The sequence below is a fragment of the Embiotoca jacksoni genome, unplaced genomic scaffold, assembly GCF_022577435.1.
Source record: "Embiotoca jacksoni isolate LCO1_2020_lvr unplaced genomic scaffold, fEmbJac1.0.p SCAF_92, whole genome shotgun sequence".
NCBI classification, from domain to species: Eukaryota; Metazoa; Chordata; class Actinopteri; family Embiotocidae; genus Embiotoca; species Embiotoca jacksoni.
The window spans coordinates 805,859-827,500 of record NW_027185450.1 but is presented as its reverse complement, the minus strand read 5'-3'; the positions used below and the strand labels follow the sequence as shown (position 1 = coordinate 827,500).

Genomic DNA, 21,642 nt, shown 5'->3' with positions numbered 1-21,642 from the left:
TTGACGAGCACCCCGAGGAAGAAGAAGATGATGGGCGGGACGATCATCACCCCCAGAGAGTACAGCTTGTTGTACTGAGGGAGACACGGGCAGTTGAAGTCGAAGCTGGTGTAGAGCTTGACGCTGACCAGGGCCAGGATGATGCAGATACCGTTGGAGATGGACTCGGAGTTGGACTGGAAGTACTGCAGGACCAACTTCAGACGCTCCATGTTGGAATAAAGTGGAGGTGATGTTCAGGGTTGAGGTGGAAACAGAACAACTACTGAACGCTGCTGGGAAAAGACTTCATTAATCAGAGATGGAAACCGAAACAGTTCCAGTCGTAGATCACGACAATGTTTTAGCTTCACCGACCTCACAACAGCAGCTGATCCTGAATCCACAGCCAGGAGATCCACCGAGCGTCTGAGTGGAGGTGAAACTTCCAGAGTCTGACAATGATCCAGGAAGAGAGAGAATGCATGAACACACCTGAGCAGGTGAGCTGCGTGGACACACCCTGCCTCACTGTTAAAGCCGCACTCACAGTATTCAAAGGTTCCCAGAGTCGCTGGCAGGAACCACGGCTGTCTCTGGGACAATGTCCACCACTGATGTGGTCAGACAGTTTAGAGTATAAACAAGGAATTAGGTTTTAGTTCCCCGTCAGACTCTTTGTAGTGATGCAGTGATTTCAGATGTTACAGTGTGATCATCAGACTGTAATCATCCATTCACAGTACTTGTGTCTCTGTTTCTGAATCAGGGTTCCAGAAATCTCTATTCTGTCAGTGGTTTTGGGCAACAGGAAGCCACTTTTTCATTTTTAGATGTAATAAGAAAAAGGAAGGTGTACATCGACTGCACTGTAGAGCAACCTAATCAGGAGTTCATCGTTTATGAATGCCGATGTTTGATATATATAACGACATCTTGTGCTCTGAACCAGGAAGTCTTCTTTACTGATTCACGTCAGGCAGTGAAGCGTAATTTTATTCATGTAGTTGGAGGGCAGTTTGCCGTGAACCCTGAAGCTGTAGACATGTGATGTCTCCGTCGCCCTGGTTGGTCTCGATCTGCAGCTTCACGTATCTGTCGGGATTCTGGGAAGAGACGAGGAAAATAGTTCACAAAGAGGGTCACACAGGACGACCTCCGTCTATAACAGCTACCTCAGTTTACCACCATCAACGGGAGGTTGTATGTTCAGACAACACTTTTTACACAATACACAGTCCGCCACAATGACTGTGGATGATTTTGTCAGGATGAGTTACAGCATCGGACACTGTGGGACACTGTGGGATACCGTGGGACACTGTGGGACACTGAGATACTGTGGGATACCGTGGGATACCGTGGGACACCGTGGGACACTGGGATACTGGGGGATACTGTGGGACACTGGGATACTGTGGGATACTGTGGGATACTGTGGGACACTGGAATACTGTGGGACACTGGGATACTGTGGGACACTGGGATACTGTGGGATACTGTGGGACACTGGGATGCTGTGGGATGCTGTGGGATACCGTGGAATATGGTGGGATACTGGGATACAGTGGGACACTGGGACACTGTGGAACACTGGGATACTGTGGGACACTGGGACACCGTGGGACACTGGGACACTGTGGGACACTGGGACACCATGGAAAACGGTGGGATACTGGGATACTGTGGGACACTGGGATACCGTGGGACACCGTGGGACACTGGGATACTGTGGAATACTGTGGGACACTGGAATACTGTGGGACACTGTGGGATTCTGTGGGATACTGGGATACTGTGGGACACTGGGATACCGTGGGACACCGTGGGACACCGTGGGACACTGGGATACTGTGGAATACTGTGGGACACTGGAATACTGTGGGACACTGTGGGATGCTGTGGGACACTGGGATACTGTGGGATACTGTGGGACACTGGGATGCTGTGGGATGCTGTGGGATACCGTGGAATACAGTGGGACACCGTGGGACACCGGGATACTGTGGAATACTGTGGGACACCGTGGGACACTGTATTTACTTTATACATCTATAGATCTATCTACTGTATACATCTATAGATCTATCTACTGTACATATCTATATATCTGTCTGCTGTACATATCTATAGATATATCTGCTGTGTATATCTATAGATCTATCTACTGTATACATCTATAGATCTATCTACTGTACATATCTATAGATCTATCTACTGTAGATATCTATAGATCTATCTACTGTATATATTTATAGATCAATCTACTGTATACATCTATAGATCTATCTACTGTACATATCTATAGATCTATCTACTGTATATATCTATAGATCTATCTACTGTATATATTTATAGATCAATCTACTGTATACATCTATAGATCTATCTACTGTACATATCTATAGATCTATCTACTGTATATATCTATAGATCTATCTACTGCATACATCTATAGATCTATCTACTGTACATATCTATAGATCTATCTGCTGTACATATCTATAGATCTATCTGCTGGGTATATCTATAGATCTATCTGCTGTACATATCTATAGATCTATCTGCTGTGTATATCTATAGATCTATCTACTGTATATATTTATAGATCAATCTACTGTATACATCTATAGATCTATCTACTGTACATATCTATAGATCTATCTACTGTATATATCTATAAATCTATCTACTGTATATATCTATAGATCTATCTACTGTATATATCTATAGATCTATCTACTGCATACATCTATAGATCTATCTACTGTACATATCTATAGATCTATCTGCTGTACATATCTATAGATCTATCTGCTGTGTATATCTATAGATCTATCTACTGTATATATTTATAGATCAATCTACTGTATACATCTATAGATCTATCTACTGTACTTATCTATAGATCTATCTACTGTATATATCTATAAATCTATCTACTGTATATATCTATAGATCTATCTACTGCATACATCTATAGATCTATCTACTGCATACATCTATAGATATATCTACTGTATACATCTATAGATCTATTGACTATATATATCTATAGATCTACTGTATATATATATATATATCTATAGATCTATCTGCTGTATACATCTATAGATCTATCTGCTGTATACATCTATAGATCTATCTACTGTATACATCTATAGACTGTATACATCTATAGATCTATATACTGTATACATCCATAGATCTACTGTATATATCTATAGATCTATCTACTGTATAATCTATAGATCTATCTACTGTATATATTTATAGATCAATCTACTGTATACATCCATAGATCTACTGTATACATCTATAGATCTATCTACTGTATATATGTATAGATCTATCTACTGTATATATTTATAGATCAATCTACTGTATCCATCTATCGATCAATCTACTGTATATATCTATAGATCTATCTACTGTATATATTTATAGATCTATCTACTGTATACATCTATAAATCTATCTACTATATATATTTATAGATATATCTACTGTATACATCTATAGATCTATCTAATGTATATATCTATAGATCAATCTACTGTATCCATCTATAGATGTATGGACTGTATACATCTATAGATCTATGGACTGTATATCTATAAATTATCTACTTTTTGCAGTAGATATAAAATGCAAATCAGTTCATAACTTTTATATGATGTGATTTTTTTGTTATATTCTGTCTCTGTTAAAATAAACCTCCACTATAATTATAGACCGTTCATTTCTGTCAGTGGGCAAACTTACAAAATCGGCAAGAGATCAAATAATGATTTCTTCCACTGTATATCTATAGATCTATAGATCTATCTAACAGGTGTCTCTACCTCCATCTCAGAGAATTGAGAACCCAAAGATCATGATGACGAGTTGAGAAGTTAAGTTTCACCTGCATCATGTATACGCAGCGCTGAGATGAAGAGCAGAAGTCAAAATCAGAAGTTATCAATGTTTATTTATAGAACTTGAAAAGCACCAACGTCAGTCTGACTTCAGTCTTAAAAGGGAGCAGAGACGACAAAAACACTCTGCAGGATGTTACAGTAAAACAGGAAATACAACGTTCCAACTCCAACAGCAGTTTCTCTCCTCGGAGCGACAGCAGCAGCTGTGGACCGGACCGGGTCGGGTCGGGTCGGTCTCTCTCTCAGGTCAGAGTCATCTCTGAACCCTGTTTGGCATCGATCACTCTGAACACTCCCACCTTCTCCTTCCTCACGCGGCCCTTTTCTTTGTCTGGAAACACAAACACACACCAGACGTGTTCAACATCACATGTAAGAACTGGAAACAGTTTAACATCCAGTTAAAGGAAATGTTTCAGATATCTGAGAGCAACACCGGTTTTATTTCACTATAATCTGATGGATATTCAGTTTTTGTCTCTTTGACAGTTTGAACCAAAACTCCAATAAAAAGAAATTCAGCGAAAAACGAAAGTTGAACTTTTGTGTATTTGGCTTTCTGACATCTAATTCATGTGTCAACCAATCATCATCCATCAGTGATGTCATCATCCATCAGTGATGTCATCAACCATCAGTGATGTCATCGTTGGTTTGTGAACGTTATGAATCCTCCAGTTCAGATTCTGTCCATCACCATCTTTGCTAGTTCGGAGCGGTTTGGAGCAGGAAGTGACCATATTTGGACGAGCTGGGGGAGGAGCCAGCGGTGGATCTGACCAATCTGATTGGAAACCTGACGATACTACGTCCCGCCCACCGATAGCTGTAACCTGACTGCACCACAGGCCTGTCAATCAAACAGACACGCCCCCAAAAACAGGTCTTCTTGAATCTTCTTTTCTAATGAATGAGGGATTATTTTCAGATGGACCTCCAGAAAACTAATAAGAAGGAGTGACTTTAGCTAACAACACCGAGATAACTGATGGACACATTTTATTCACTTTGGATTTGATGAGAGAAGTTGAATGGGAGTCTATGGAGCCGGAGGCTTTTTGGAGCCGACCTCTAGTGGCACTCGCTGGTATTGCAGCTGAAGACACTTCTGGATCAGAACCATTTTACAGACCTGAAGCTACGAACTCTTTTATATCCAGTCTGTAGTTTTATATCCAGTCTGTAGTTTATATCCAGTCTGTGGTTTTATATCCAGTCTGTAGTTTTATATCCAGTCTGTAGTTGTATATCCAGTCTGTGGTTTTATATCCAGTCTGTAGTTGTATATCCAGTCTGTAGTTGTATATCCAGTCTGTAGTTGTATATCCAGTCTGTAGTTTTATATCCAGTCTGTAGTTGTATATCCAGTCCGTAGTTTTATATCCAGTCTGTAGTTTTATATCCAGTCTGTAGTTGTATATCCAGTCTGTAGTTTTATATCCAGTCTGTAGTTGTATATCCAGTCTGTAGTTTTATATCCAGTCTGTAGTTTTATATCCAGTCTGTAGTTTGAACTCTGTCAGCTTTAGTTTTTGCTGAGCGGACGTGTTTCTGCTATTTTTTGATGACACTGCAGACTGCTGGTGTGAATATCAGGTGGACCTGCAGAGCGCCGTCTCCTCACCCAGTAAGTCGCTGCGGTCCAGCAGAACCTCCAGGTCCTTGTCACTAATCACTTTCCCCCGAGACGCTTTCACCTCCCTGAGTGGGACAAAAGACAAGTGTTCAGTTCAAGAACCGTGGGACTTCTGAAGACTCTGTTGGAGCCGAGCATCACGTCTTACTTCTCAGTGCCTCTGGCTTTCAGCAGCTCCCTCAGCTCATCCAGGTCAATGCAGCTCCTGCTCTGGTTCAGCTCCGCCTTCCCACCTTTGAACTTATCTGTTAAAGGAAGCAACAGTGTTCAGATGTCGTTTGAGGCTGAGATCAGCTGTGACAGAAGGAGGCGGAGTCACTCACTCTTGTGGATGACCATCTGCTCCAGCCTCCTCTTGGCCGACGCCCTCTCCAGGATCTTCTGGTCGATGGTGTTGGCCGTGACCAGCCGGTACACCACCACGGGGCGAGTCTGCCCGATGCGGTGGCAGCGGTCCTGAGCCTGCAGGTCCGCCTGGGGGTTCTGATGGAGGAGGGACGGGTCAGCAAACGCAACACGTGGAGAGGAAGCAGCTGTGCGTGTGAATGTTGACCCACCCAGTCGCTGTCGAAGATGATGACGGTGTCAGCGGCGGTCAGGTTGATGCCCAGCCCTCCGGCTCTGGTGCTCAGCAGGAAGAGGAAGACCTCGGGGTCGCTGGAGAACCGGGTCATCTGAGGGACAGACAAGACGTTTGGTTCCACCATCTCTCCAACCAGCGGAGGACACTCAGAGAGTCGGACAGGAAGTTCAAACTCACGTTTTCATCTCTGTCGGCGTACGACATGCTGCCGTCCAGACGGCTGTACTGGAACCCACGAAGGAAGCAGTAGTCCATCAGGAGGTCCAGGATGGAGGTCATCTGACTGAAGACCAGGACCTGGACACACACACACACACAGAGAGAAGATGTTCATATTTAAACTCAACAGCCAATCAAATCCACCCTCCCTTCAGTGGCTCCACCCATTAAATCCACAACACCATCAGCTGGGCTGGACGTCCCGACCTCATACAGCCTGGATGTGTGAAGGAACAGAACCGTGAGTCCCAGCTGAGTCCGGTCTACTGGAGGACTACAACTCTAAACTCCCCCTCTCAGCACCAGGGGACATGTAGTTCCATGTTTGTCCAGCGGTGGCGTCCTGTCTCACCTTGTGTCCCCTCTCCTTCAGAGCAGGCAGCAGACGGTCCAGGATGAGGAACTTCCCGGAGCTCTGCACCAGCTGCTCGTCAATCTGCAGGGAGGACAGGCTGTTACTGGAGGAGGAGGACCCGCCCACTTCCTCTTCTTCATCCATATCAACCACAGGTGTACCAGGTGTACCAGGTGTACCAGGTGCAGCAGGTGTACTAGGTGCAGCAGGTGTTACCTTGAACTCCTGCGTGGCCGGGTCCAGAGGGTACTCCACCAGGTACGGGTGGTTACAGCATCTCTTCAGCAGCATCAGGATGTTCTGCAGCTTCAGGTTGATCTGAGCATCCAGCGGGGACTGGACCTCCAGAACAGGAGGAGGACTGGAGCAGAGGGAGAGGGGGAGGAGAGGGAGAGGAAGAGTGAGCTGGCTTCAGTTAGACCTGTGATGAAGATTCAGGAGGTCTTGGGCAGATCAAGGTCCAATCCCATCCCGTGGCCCCGCCCCTAATTAGCAGCGCCCTCTACTGGGTAGTGGGCCGTCAGAGCGGAGCTAGAAGGGGCGGGGCTAAGAATCTTAAATAAAGGAAGTGGGACACCACTCGCTGTATCAACCAAAGTTAATTATTGTTAAGTTTGGAAGTCTCGGAAATTGTGTTATTACATTTATGGAAATATACAGTCTGATGACAAAACCATGTATTTCTGAGAATCAGCTATTAATGCTCACAAACAAGACTTCATGTTATGTTTATGTTTGGGTCCCAATGAGGTCATATGACATGAAATAATGCACTTAAAGTCCTGTTAGCGAGATTGTAGCGTCACACCTTCTCTGATGGTTCCAGAACCACCAATGTGACGTGACATCTTCCAGCTTCATGATTCTTAACTGACATTAATACTGGTCTGGACTTCAGCTGAAAGTTCTGCAGCTTTAATGGAGCTCATGGTTGGCAAGTTTTACCGAGAGGTTAGAACAGATCTGGAACCGTCGAGGCGTCATGACTTCAGGAGACACCTTCTGAGGGTTAAAGTAGGAGGCGCATAAACCAGAACCACTGAGGTCCACTGATACACAGACTCCAATGCAATCAAAGGACACGCCCCCAAAAACAAGGCGGGGTCTGTAAAACCAGCACTTTCACACTAAGATTACAACAGACTGAGCAACTGGGCTGAATGCAAATGAATAACCAAGAGCCATGAGAAAAGAGAAAGCGTCCCGAGGCCTGAGTGGGAGCGGCGCTGACCTCTCCTCCTGCTCCTTGCGGACCTTCTCCAGATATTTGTCCAGGTCATGCGGAGAGTCGGCCTCCGTCTCTTTGTAGTTCACCACCTTTCGACTGCGACGCTTCGGTCTGCCGCTGGACGTCAACGCCACGGGAGCCTCCGTCTAAAAGACAAAGATGGAGGTTTGAATCCAAAACAGAACTGTTATGAAGCGATGGAGGCTGATCCCTGATCAGTTTTATCTCTGTGGTGTAATGAAGCCAACACTTCAGCGGTCTTCACCGTGACCCCCCCGAGCCCGTCTCCCTGCAGCAAGTCACCTTCTCCTGGCCCAGCATCTTGGTGATGGTCTTGTTGACCACGGCGGTGTAAAACGCCTCCTGTTTGACGGTCAGAGGAGCGTAAACGATGATCTCCTTCTTCGGAGGGACCTCCAGCGTCACGTCGGACTTCAGCCGCCGCAGCAGGAACGGAGTCAGAATCTGAAACAGCAGGAAGCCGTGAGGAAGGACGTTTTCTTCTGTATCCACAGAACAACACGTCTCACCACGTTAGTCACTCCCTCCAGGAGTGTTAGTGATTGTTGAGATCAAAAATCTTTGATTTTATGGTGGATTTTATCAACAACTACGATGTAATTTGTGGAGTTTTAAGTGAGTTTTTTTTTTAAATATAATATTGCTTGAATTAAAAGAAAAATTGCAAGCCAAGGAAGAAAAATGTTTTTGTTTTTTTTGTTTTTTTTTAAAGCACGAGCTGATGAAGGAATACATCTGTAATCACTTCCTGTGATAATAATCATGCTGCAATACCACAGAAATATTTTAGTTCTAATGGTTATTTATGTATTTATTGAACTTAGAGAACCATCAGGGGGCTAAAAGCTCCTAAAAGCTGCGTATGTTTCCAGAACAGAGCGTCTGTGACTGGAATATAGAAACAAGGACTACATCAGCTGTCAAAATAAGAGCTTTAGATGCTGTTTAATTCATGTTCATTCAACACATAGACCTGCTGGATGAAACAAACAAAGAGACGTCTCTGACAACTGGACGTGTGGAGAAAACTCATTTAACATCCAGTAATATGGAATCACTTCCTTTGATCACAAACATTTAATCATCATTTTAATGTGAAGAACACATTTCCCACAAACCCCGTCACTTCCTGTTTCTCCTCTTGTTCCTGTTTCTATGGTGAAGAGAGTTTTATTTGATGATGAAAACAGCAGCAGAGACTTTCTGATTAAATGAGGAGTTATTGTTGGTAATAAAGTGCATTTTTTTTTGAAATATTTACTTTATGTCGTTAATACTTTCAGCTCAGATCAGATGACGATGTTTTTTGTGGAAAAATCGCAGGAATTAAAAAAAGAACTGCAAGCTGCTGCTAATATCGTGGAATTTGCGTTAATTATTGAAATCATGATTTCCTGGAGGGACTGAATAATGAGACAAAAAATGATGTCTGCTTGTGTTATAAGGCCAGTAAAAGGAGCGTAGAGTCAGACATCATGTGTTGGACGACAGATATTCTTTATTGATCGACAGATCGATCTTTGTCTCTGAACACATAATTCATGTTAGAAACTAACTGCTGGAAACAGGACTGAAGTGTGTACACAGTACTGAATGTAGTGAAGCCACTCTGCAGGAAGGAGGCTTCAAATCAAATTAATCACCACGGATTTTAAAACTTTAGCCAGTTTCAGTGTGCTGATTTGTTCTGAATGTATTTAGTGATGGTCCCTGGTGCTGGTATGTACCGGTGATGTCTACATTACTCTACATGTGTTCATGTAGTGCTGACGGTTGTGGAGGACTGACCTGGTGCAACATGCTCAGGATGTTCTGCTCACGCTCAGCGACCACCATGTTCTCAGCCTCCCCAAGGGTGTCGATGTCGAACCACGATTCAAAGCTGAGCAGCAAACATGGACAAGATGTTCAGACTGAGCGCTCAACAACATCCAGACATCCTGAGTGTCACTTCTCTGCACACACAGGGAGGTGTGTGAGCGCAGAGGTAGAAGGTCGGAACCATCTCGGTCCGCATCTCAACCTCATGCAGTCACTTCACGTATGAGACTGTTGCAGTCATCGGCTGTGTGCATGTTTAACTTAAATTTCCTTTGACTTCATCCAATAAGGAATTAAAACCAGAGAAAAGAAGGTTTTGTTTCACTCCACACTGACTGCAGAAATCACCTCTTGAGGTCATCGAAGACCTCCGGCAGCAGGAAGTTGAGGAGGGACCAGAGCTCGGCCAGGTTGTTCTGCAGCGGCGTGCCGGTCAGCAGCAGCTTGTTGTCGGTGGGCAGAGTCTTCAACTCCCGCACCAGCCGGCAGTTGAGGTTTTTGATCCTGTGACCTTCGTCCACGATCAGGTACTTCCACTGGAAGCGCTGCGGGGGAGGGGGGGGACATTCAGAACCATCAGGTAGGAAGGAAACAACTAAACACAGAGGTCAAGATGAATTCATCCGCTCATTGAAGAAGCTTTCAGCAGCAAACATTTGAAATGAGACGTCTCGTCTTGTTTACATGTAGTCACACACTGTAACCAACAGGATCCTACCTGGAGGAATTTCCTGTCAATCATGGAGATCTCGAAGGAGGTGACGACCACCGGACACATGCTGAGGGGGCCCTGAGTCCGGCGGATCTGTTTCAGCAGCTTGGCCCTTTCTGGCTGCGGGCCGTGGTACAGGAGAACCGACACCTGGGACAGACACAGGACACAGTTCGGAGCGGTTTGGAGCAGGAAGTGACCATATTTGGACGAGCTGGGGGAGGAGCCAGCGGTGGATCTGACCGATCTGATTGGAAACCTGACGATACTACGTCCCGCCCACCGATAGCTGTAACCTGACTGCACCACAGGCCTGTCAATCAAACAGACACGCCCCCAAAAACAGGTCTTCTTGAATCTTCTTTTCTAATGAATGAGGGATTATTTTCAGATGGACCTCCAGAAAACTAATAAGAAGGAGTGACTTTAGCTAACAACACCAAGATAACTGATGGACACATTTTATTCACTTTGGATTTGATGAGAGAAGTTGAATGGGAGTCTATGGAGCCGGAGGCTTTTTGGAGCCGATCTCTAGTGGCACTCGCTGGTATTGCAGCTGAAGACACTTCTGGATCAGAACCATTTTACAGACCTGAAGCTACGAACTCTTTTATATCCTGTCTGTAGTTTATATCCAGTCTGTAGTTTTATATCCAGTCTGTAGTTTTATATCCAGTCTGTGGTTTTATATCCAGTCTGTGGTCGTCTCAGTAACCCCTCCCCCCTCTTACCTCTGGTGTGAAGCGCTTGAACTCGTTGATCCAGTTGGGCAGAGTGGACAGCGGCGCCACCACCAGGAAGGGGCCCATCACTTTCTTCTCTATCATCATGGCGATGTGAGCGATGCACTGGATGGTCTTTCCCAGACCCATCTCGTCGGCCAGGATCCCGTTGATGCCGTTCTCCCACAGCATCTGACGGCAACAACAAGCTGTTCACCCTCAGCACCAACAGCAGGTTCTGGATCACTGGACCATCACCTCAACACCTATTTATAGTCTGTAAGTGTCTGAACCAACTGTTTCACTGTGGTGGAGGAAGATGACAAATTTACAAGCCTTTATGTTCAACACGCTGACATCCATGGACGGACGGACGGACAGACAGACAGATAGTTACTTTATTAATCCCACAAGGGGACATTTTTTCGCTACAGCAGCATTTATAGTTACAGGAAAGCAATAAAACAACAGGAGGACTTTGACCTATTGTAGAACAGCTACAGATCTGAAGCCTTTATTCTGTTAATTTGATGTGTTACAGTATAAGAGACGTGGGATAAAGTCCTCCGACATCAGACTCATGAACAGACTTATGTCAGGGGTCATCACCTCGGATAAACTACTTCCTGATGTCTCTCAGGTCCTTTAACGTCATAGAGGTGGGTGTTAAAAAGCTTTAATAACAGCTTAACAACTCCAGAGTGGAGGACTCACGTTTAAAACAACACGGCCGTCCTTGTAGGGAAAAGGAACCATGAACATAAACTCCTCTGACGGAGGAAGATGGTGTTTTATGGCTGAAGGGCTCCAGATGAGACCTTAAACGTGACTTTGTCGATCTGTTCCAGCTGTGACAGACCGTCAGCTGACCGTGTGGGTCACTCACCCTCAGCCACTCGATGCCTTCGATCTGGTACCAGCGCATGAGGCCTCCGGTGAAGTGCTGCGGCTGCTGCGCCGGGACCGGCTGCCCGTCCACCTTCCTGTCGGGGTGCAGCAGCTGCTTGGCGTTGTCTCGCACCGCCTCCGACAGGCGCTTCTTGATGTCCTGGTTAGAGTCGCTCATCTTCTCGATGTCCTCGGCCTCTAGCTTCTTCTGGGTCGGTGCGTCAGCCTGACATCACATGAGGGACATATGGATATTTATACATGATGGCGTTCATCCAGAGGGATTCTGTATCCAGCAGTAATCTGCTCCTCCTGCATAGAAACCAGTCCGCAGCCACGTCTTTACATTTTAAAGTGAACCTCTGTGTTTTCAGTGTTTGTGAATGAGTTGGTAGCAGAAACTGTTTCAGCCTCTCTGATGGAAACGTGTCGACACGTCAGCAATCTGACGACAGAAAGAACGTTTTAAAAAACAGCCGAATCAGCTGTTTGCACAGACGACCGTCACCGGATCCCTGTGAAACGGCAGGAAACGCCTGCAGCGTCTTTATTGGTGGAATTTCTAATTCATGGACGTTAAATTATTTACTGCTTTGTTTGGATCCAATGTTGGTTTTATTACAAACTTTCAGGATCTGCCTGGAATTTGGGAAAGTTTAAAACCCATCTAGAAGATTAAGTTAACTCAGCAGGAACCGTGTGAAACATTTCATCTATTGTAATAACTGACATTCGTCAGTCTAAGTGGATTCAACCGTTCAGTGAACAGGTTAGAGCATTCAGTCAGAAAATCAGTGATGATTTTAATCCCATGAATGAATCAGTGAGCTGGAACAGTCTCATGGGGACATACAGCAGGGAGGAGGGCAGGCTGTGTGGAGGTGGTCCACCATAGATCATAGTCCTGAGACCAGGTTCCAGCCCGCCTGGTTCACCAACCACTCCACCTCTCACCCATCAGCACGTCACAGCAGCTTTTAGGAAGCTCTCCACCCGGCAGCAACACTGATGTCGTATATGTACGAGTCCTTTACATGCTCGTTAGCTCCCATCTCTTTCAGACCATTACTGGAGTGAACACAGACTAAAGTGACGGGACTACACGGTGTCCAAAACACCTCCACCCCCCTTCTGGATCATTAAAATGATCCACTTCGTATCGACCCTTCAAATAATAAAGAGGACCATTACCACTTCCTCCACTTTGGCTTTCTTGGCTTGGGACATGATTTCCTGGAAGACAAAACGAAGCAGACCCAAAGTGAGAAGATGAGTAAACGACGAAGCATCAAAACAGACAAACAGTCGTAGGAGACTCACTTCTTTTGACATGACGTCTGCTATCTTGTAGTCTTCATCCCTCCTCCTCTTCTTTTTATCTACTTCAGAAAGAAAGTGGTTCAGTAAATGAGGTTGGATGAAAAGGTTCATTGGCTGCTGCTGTTTGTGAGCAGAGCACCGAGACGCTGTAACCTTCATGAGGAAGTACTCATCACTCCATCAGAGTTACACATGCGTTTCTGAGCAGGTCTCCAGTGTGTCCGCCATGTTTTACACACCTGAAACCTGAGAACAGAAACATCCAAGTTTCTTTCAAATGACTGGAGAAGAGAAAGAAGCAGCAGCGAGACCAATCAGGTGAGTAGCTGTTGGGGGAGACGACACTGTTGTTGTGGGTGAGAAACTCTCCTGCTTTTGTCATGGTGGAGAAGCCTGTTGCCATGGCGACACAGTTCAGGTGGTTTGCAGCGAATGTTTTCACTGAGACGCCTCAGGAAATTGATTTCCATGAGACATTTAGTAGTAGATGTGCTCACCTTTCTCAGCCTCGGCACCGGTGCCACCGCCGCTGCTGCTGCTCGCCCCCTACAGGCAAGAACATGCTGTTAGATCACAGTCGGAGGAGGACTTTAATGGGAACGGGTCGCTTTCACAAAATGTTCTTCACCTTCTTCGTCTTCTTCTCAAGTTTGTCCTTCCTCACTTTCTCCTGGAATTGTTGAAAGCATGTCAGGTGTTAGTGATTTAACACGCACACAAACCACACACACACTCACCACAAACACACACACACCTCATTCTGTTGCTGCTCCATCTTGGTGAGCAGGAACTTGGAGTAGATGTTGCTCTTCTGCAGCAGATGCTGAAGCCTCTTGAAGCGCATGTCCTGTGAGTCTCTTTCCCACGACTCACGGGCCTGCAGCGACAACAAAAACACGACGCGTCACGTTAAAAACACAATGCGCCGCGTTAAAAACACGACGCGCCGCGTTAAAAACACAACGAGCCCCGTTAAAAACACGACGCGTCACGTTAAAAACACGACGCGTCGCGTTAAAAACACGACGAGCCGCGTTAAAAACACGACGAGCCGCGTTAAAAACACGACGCGTCGCGTTAAAAACACGATGAGCCCCGTTAAAAACACGACGAGCCACGTTAAAAACATGACGTGTCACGTTAAAAACACAACGCGTCACGTTAAAAACACGACGTGCCACGTTAAAAACACGACGCGTCACGTTAAAAACACGACGAGCCACGTTAAAAACACGACGAGCCCCGTTAAAAACACGACGCGTCACGTTAAAAACACGACGTGCCACGTTAAAAACACAACGTGCCACGTTAAAAACACGACGCGTCACGTTAAAAACACGACGTGCCACGCGTCACGTTAAAAACACGACGAGCCACGTTAAAAACACAACGCGTCACGTTAAAAACACGACGAGCCACGTTAAAAACACGACGAGCCCCGTTAAAAACACGACGCGTCACGTTAAAAACACGACGAGCCACGTTAAAAACACGACGAGCCACGTTAAAAACACGACGCGTCACGTTAAAAACACGACGTGCCACGTTAAAAACACAACGTGCCACGTTAAAAACGCAACGCGTCACGTTAAAAACACGACGGGCCGCGTTAAAAACACGACGTGCCACGCGTCACGTTAAAAACACGACGAGCCACGTTAAAAACACAACGCGTCACGTTAAAAACATGAGGAGCCACGTTAAAAACACGACGAGCCACGTTAAAAACACGACGTGCCACGTTAAAAACACGACGCGTCACGTTAAAAACACGACGTGCCACGCGTCACGTTAAAAACACGACGAGCCACGTTAAAAACACAACGCGTCACGTTAAAAACACGACGAGCCACGTTAAAAACACGACGAGCCCCGTTAAAAACACGACGCGTCACGTTAAAAACACGACGAGCCACGTTAAAAACACGACGAGCCACGTTAAAAACACGACGCGTCACGTTAAAAACACGACGTGCCACGTTAAAAACACAACGTGCCACGTTAAAAACGCAACGCGTCACGTTAAAAACACGACGGGCCGCGTTAAAAACACGACGTGCCACGCGTCACGTTAAAAACACGACGAGCCACGTTAAAAACACAACGCGTCACGTTAAAAACATGAGGAGCCACGTTAAAAACACGACGAGCCACGTTAAAAACACGACGTGCCACGTTAAAAACACGACGAGCCACGTTAAAAACACGACGAGCCACGTTAAAAACACGACGCGTCACGTTAAAAACACGACGTGCCACGTTAAAAACACAACGTGCCACGTTAAAAACACAACGCGTCACGTTAAAAACACGATGAGCCACGTTAAAAACACGACGAGCCACGTTAAAAATACAACGTGCCACGTTAAAAACACGACGAGCCACGTTAAAAACACGACGAGCCACGTTAAAAACACGACGCGTCACGTTAAAAACACGACGTGCCACGTTAAAAACACAACGTGCCACGTTAAAAACGCAACGCGTCACGTTAAAAACACGACGGGCCGCGTTAAAAACACGACGTGCCACGCGTCACGTTAAAAACACGACGAGCCACGTTAAAAACACAACGCGTCACGTTAAAAACATGAGGAGCCACGTTAAAAACACGACGAGCCACGTTAAAAACACGACGTGCCACGTTAAAAACACGACGAGCCACGTTAAAAACACGACGAGCCACGTTAAAAACACGACGCGTCACGTTAAAAACACGACGTGCCACGTTAAAAACACAACGTGCCACGTTAAAAACACAACGCGTCACGTTAAAAACACGATGAGCCACGTTAAAAACACGACGAGCCACGTTAAAAATACAACGTGCCACGTTAAAAACACGACGAGCCACGTTAAAAACACGACGAGCCACGTTAAAAACACGACGTGCCACGTTAAAAACACGACGCGTCACGTTAAAAACACGACGTGCCACGCGTCACGTTAAAAACACGACGGGCCGCGTTAAAAACACGACGTGCCACGCGTCACGTTAAAAACACGACGAGCCACGTTAAAAACACAACGCGTCACGTTAAAAACACGAGGAGCCACGTTAAAAACACGACGAGCCACGTTAAAAACACAACGTGCCACGTTAAAAACACGACGCGTCACGTTAAAAACACGACGTGCCACGCGTCACGTTAAAAACACGACGTGCCACGTTAAAAACACAACGAGCCACGTTAAAAACACAACGTGCCACGCGTCACGTTAAAAACACGACGGGCCGCGTTAAAAACACAACGTGCCACGCGTCACGTTAAAAATACAACGTGCCACGTTAAAAACACGACGAGCCACGTTAAAAACACGACGAGCCACGTTAAAAACACGACGAGCCACGTTAAAAACACGACGTGCCACGTTAAAAACACGACGCGTCACGTTAAAAACACGACGTGCCACGCGTCACGTTAAAAACACGACGGGCCGCGTTAAAAACACGACGTGCCACGCGTCACGTTAAAAACACGACGAGCCACGTTAAAAACACAACGCGTCACGTTAAAAACACGAGGAGCCACGTTAAAAACACGACGAGCCACGTTAAAAACACAACGTGCCACGTTAAAAACACGACGCGTCACGTTAAAAACACGACGTGCCACGCGTCACGTTAAAAACACGACGTGCCACGTTAAAAACACAACGAGCCACGTTAAAAACACAACGTGCCACGCGTCACGTTAAAAACACGACGGGCCGCGTTAAAAACACAACGTGCCACGCGTCACGTTAAAAACACGACGCGTCACGTTAAAAACACGACGAGCCACGTTAAAAACACGACGAGCCCCGTTAAAAACACAACGCGTCACGTTAAAAACACGACGGGCCGCGTTAAAAACACGACGTGCCACGCGTCACGTTAAAAACACGACGAGCCACGTTAAAAACACAACGCGTCACGTTAAAAACATGAGGAGCCACGTTAAAAACACGACGAGCCACGTTAAAAACACGACGTGCCACGTTAAAAACACGACGAGCCACGTTAAAAACACAACGAGCCACGTTAAAAACACGACGCGTCACGTTAAAAACACGACGTGCCACGCGTCACGTTAAAAACACGACGAGCCACGTTAAAAACACGACGCGTCACGTTAAAAACACGACGTGCCACGCGTCACGTTAAAAACACGACGCATCACGTTAAAAACACGACGTGCCACGCGTCACGTTAAAAACACGACGGGCCACGCGTCACGTTAAAAACACGACGAGCCACGTTAAAAACACGACGCGTCACGTTAAAAACACGACGTGCCACGCGTCACGTTAAAAACACGACGGGCCGCGTTAAAAACACGACGTGCCACGCGTCACGTTAAAAACACAACGTGCCACGTTAAAAACACAACGTGCCACGCGTCACGTTAAAAACACGACGCGCCACGTTAAAAACACAACGTGCCACGTTAAAAACACAACGAGCCACGTTAAAAACACAACGTGCCACGTTAAAAACACAACGTGCCACGCGTCACGTTAAAAACACGACGCGCCACGTTAAAAATACAACATGCCACGTTAAAAACACAACGAGCCACGTTAAAAACACAACGTGCCACGTTAAAAACACAACGAGCCACGTTAAAAACACGACGCAGATGTTGAACGTTGTCCAAGACTGAATCCTTCCAACGGTACCAAGACTTGGACCCGCTGCAGCTTCATCAACACACACCTTCTCCATCATCTCCTTCTCCTTCCTCTCCCCTTCCTCCATCAGCTGCTCCTCCTCTTCCTCCATCTCCTTGGTGATGACCACTGCAGATGTCACCTTTTCAGACTTCACACTCACACCTTTGAAGAGACCACAGACGTCATGTTAATCATTAGTGAAGTTCAACCCGGAGCGGATCCTGGTGACGGGTCCGTGGGACTGACCGGTGGCGGCGCCGGTCTCCATGGCCGTCCCCAGCGGCTCCTCGGACTCGTCGGGTTTGGGGCAGTGAGGAGACGCACTTCGACCTTCCTCCTTCACGCTGTCAGAATAAGAGCAGATATAAATTAGAGCTGGGGAACTTTCACTCTCAAACACGTCCACACAAGCTACTTTTAAACATAAACACCACGTGCAGGTTTTAACCCGACAGGATGTCCTTTAACAATACTGACAGTAGAAACCAGCCCAGCCTGCATGCATTTATATACACTGCTCCAAAAAATAAAGGGAACACTTAAACAACACATCCTAGATGTCAATGAATGAAATATTCCAGTTCAAATCTTTATTCATTACATAGTGGAATGTGTTGAGAACAAAATAACATCAGAATGATCAATGGAAATCAGAATCATTATCCATGGAGGTCTGGATTCAGAATCATACTCCAAATAAAAGTGTAAAAATCAGATCACAGGCTGATCCAACTTCTGTGGAGATTCCTGAAGACAAGTCCAAATGAGTCTCAGTCGTGTGTGTCCTCCACGTGCCTGTATCACTCCCTACAACGCCTGGGCATGCTCCTGATGAGACCACGGATGTTCTCCTGAGGGATCTCCTCCCAGACCTGGATCAAAGCATCGGTCCGCTCCTGGACAGTCTGCGGTGGACGTGGCGTCATATATATATATATATATCATTTATATATTATTTATATATCATTTGTATATTATTTATATATCATTTGTATATCATTTATATATCATTTATATATTATTTATATATTATTTATATATCATTTATATATTATTTATATATTATTTATATATTATTGATATATCATTTATATATTATTTATATATCATTTGTATATCATTTGTATATCATTTATATATTATTTGTATATCATTTGTATATCATTTGTATATCATTTGTATATTATTTATATATCATTTATATATTATTTATATATCATTTGTATATCATTCATATATTATTTATATATCATTTATATATCATTTGTATATTATTTATATATCATTTGTATATTATTTATATATCATTTATATATTATTTATATATCATTTGTATATCATTTGTATATCATTTATATATTATTTGTATATCATTTGTATATTATTTATATATCATTTATATATCATTTGTATATTATTTATATATCATTTGTATATTATTTATATATCATTTATATATTATTTATATATCATTTATATATCATTTATATATTATTTATATATCATTTGTATATTATTTATATATTATTTATATATCATTTGTATATTATTTATATATCATTTATAAATCATTTATATATTATTTATATATCATTTGTATATCATTTATATATTATTTATATATTATTTATATATCATTTGTATATTATTTATATATCATTTGTATATTATTTATATATCATTTATATATTATTTATATATCATTTATATATCATTTGTATATTATTTATATATCATTTGTATATTATTTATATATCATTTATATATTATTGATATATTATTTATATATCATTTGTATATTATTTATATATCATTTGTATATTATTTATATATCATTTATATATTATTTATATATCATTTGTATATTATTTATATATTATTTATATATAATTTGTATATTATTTATATATCATTTGTATATTATTTATATATCATTTATATATTATTTATATATCATTTATATATTATTTATATATCATTTATATATTATTTATATATCATTTATATTAAAATCAGCAGCTTCACATCGAGCAACTGACCTTCATTTCGATCAACTCCGACTAACGACTTCTTTTGTTGAGAACATATTTTAACTTGAAATTTACGTTCAAAAAGAGAAAATAAAAGATTCTGTGTTGTTTTTGACTTTCTGTCAGCAGGAAGTGAACAAATAAAAACACCAACGGCTTCAGGACGCTTCGTGTCGGGGGACGAACAGTTCGGTGGTTGGACTCGGAACCAGTTAACGGGACGTTTGGACTCGGAACCAGTTAACGGGACGGTTGGACTCGGAACCACTTAGCGGGACGGTTGGACTCGATTCGGAACCAGTTAGCGGGACGGTTGGACTCGACTCGGAACCAGTTAGCGGGACGGTTGGACTCGGAACCAGTTAGCGGGACGGTTGGACTCACCTGCTCATCGTCTCCGGCCTGATTCGGTCCCTTTAAGGTTCCTGACGAAGAGTTTTAACAAACTGTCTCCGGCTCCACGAGCTCTTTCCGTGTGAAAGATCGGTTTGTCTCTCTCGTCAAGATATGGATTAAACAAGATATGGATTAAACAAGATATGGATTAAACAAGATATGGATTAAAACGGGCTCGTTTTCCTCGTTCCGACACTGAGCAGAGTGCCGAGAGTCACAGTGCTCCGCTACGAACTGGAAATATACGTCTTTCAAAATAAGACGGCTTCGCGAAAATTAGATTCAGAAGCTGGCAGAGAGGGCACAGTCAACTTTTAGTTTGAAGGGAGAATCCCTTGACTTCCGCTCTTTTCTACATACATTCGTCTCACTTGCTGCAGCTACAATGGGCGGGGCATTGCCATTTCCCGCCAGTTGGGACGAAACCATTACTTATAAAACGGGGTGATATAAGATCTGAGATTGTACATTACTGTTGTTTTTGAGTGGAAAGAACATAAATAAAAACAATATGTAAGAAACTGTCACACTGTTTATAGCTTGTGAAATATTTAATGAGCCGACAAAATAGTTTTAAAGTACACATACCTTTCTACGTGGAAATATGTACCCCACATAATCTAATATTTCCCGCCAATCAAGGATGCCGGAAACGATTTTTTTTTTCCCGGGATGGCAACCATGGCAACGGTGTTTTGCCTTAACACTGCCCTAAATTAATTTCATTGGTCGCCCCAAGTGCTTCCTCTGCTCGCGTGCTTCCTCAGTGTGCACAGTGGACCGGACCATTGCTCCTCACGTGCTCCTCACGTGCTCCCAGCTGTCCTGTCGGCGTTCATTAAATGGACGTTTAAAACGTTGAATTCTTCTTCACTGTCTGATCTATATTGAAATTGTCATTTTATAGCTACAAACTCTTGAAAGTTTTAACCTCAGCTACAATCTCACTGCAAGTTTACCAGAAGTAAAAGCTTTCAGGAAAACGGTTGAATTTGTTTTTATGTCCGTGTTTTATTCTGCTGTAAGAAGCTGGGTGAGGTGACCTCCGGGCACCACAGCTGATTCACCTGCACGACCACCTGCTGTGTTGCTGCTGCAGCCTCTGAATGCAACCTGACTTCTGGTTGTTGTTGTTTTCCTTGTCTGACAA

The 21,642-nt window shown here is 44.0% G+C and overlaps 2 protein-coding genes across 3 annotated transcripts in view; both read right to left on the bottom strand.

Moving 5' to 3' along the window:
- The window catches only part of LOC138193694 (calcium homeostasis modulator protein 3-like), a 3,774-nt gene extending 3,562 nt beyond the window's left edge, over window positions 1-212 (bottom strand). Inside the window, 1 exon segment of the mRNA XM_069141879.1 lies at window positions 1-212. This exon segment is cut by the window's left edge and continues 75 nt beyond it. Within this exon segment, the coding sequence (XP_068997980.1) occupies window positions 1-212 (212 nt within the window).
- Window positions 213-3,939: 3,727 nt separating this feature from the next.
- hells (helicase, lymphoid specific) lies at window positions 3,940-20,706 on the bottom strand. 2 transcript variants are annotated; one of them, XM_069141886.1, is made up of 23 exons: window positions 20,481-20,706; window positions 18,313-18,410; window positions 18,110-18,228; window positions 14,165-14,287; window positions 14,039-14,080; window positions 13,908-13,956; window positions 13,411-13,472; window positions 13,282-13,323; window positions 12,089-12,316; window positions 11,212-11,394; window positions 10,484-10,627; window positions 10,114-10,310; window positions 9,733-9,826; window positions 8,227-8,388; window positions 7,927-8,069; window positions 6,912-7,056; window positions 6,693-6,776; window positions 6,299-6,418; window positions 6,096-6,212; window positions 5,862-6,021; window positions 5,687-5,783; window positions 5,527-5,603; window positions 3,940-4,233 (listed from the first exon to the last, which is right to left on the bottom strand). In XM_069141886.1, the coding sequence occupies exons 1-23, from the start codon at window positions 20,486-20,488 to the stop codon at window positions 4,145-4,147; spliced, it is 2,583 nt and encodes an 860-aa protein (XP_068997987.1). In that variant the 5' UTR covers window positions 20,489-20,706; the 3' UTR covers window positions 3,940-4,144. The 2 variants fall into 2 exon arrangements, with proteins under 2 accessions (XP_068997987.1, XP_068997988.1); XM_069141887.1 differs by having other exon boundaries at window positions 13,411-13,469.
- Between the last annotated feature and the right edge of the window lie 936 nt (window positions 20,707-21,642).

Coding starts and splice junctions, on each gene's coding strand:
- hells (XM_069141886.1), bottom strand. Junction 9,827..10,113: donor GTCTTCGATGACCTCAAGAG/GTGATTTCTGCA, acceptor TTTGCTGCTCAG/CTTTGAATCGTGGTTCGACA. Junction 7,057..7,926: donor CGCAAGGAGCAGGAGGAGAG/GTCAGCGCCGCT, acceptor CCTCTGCTCCAG/TCCTCCTCCTGTTCTGGAGG.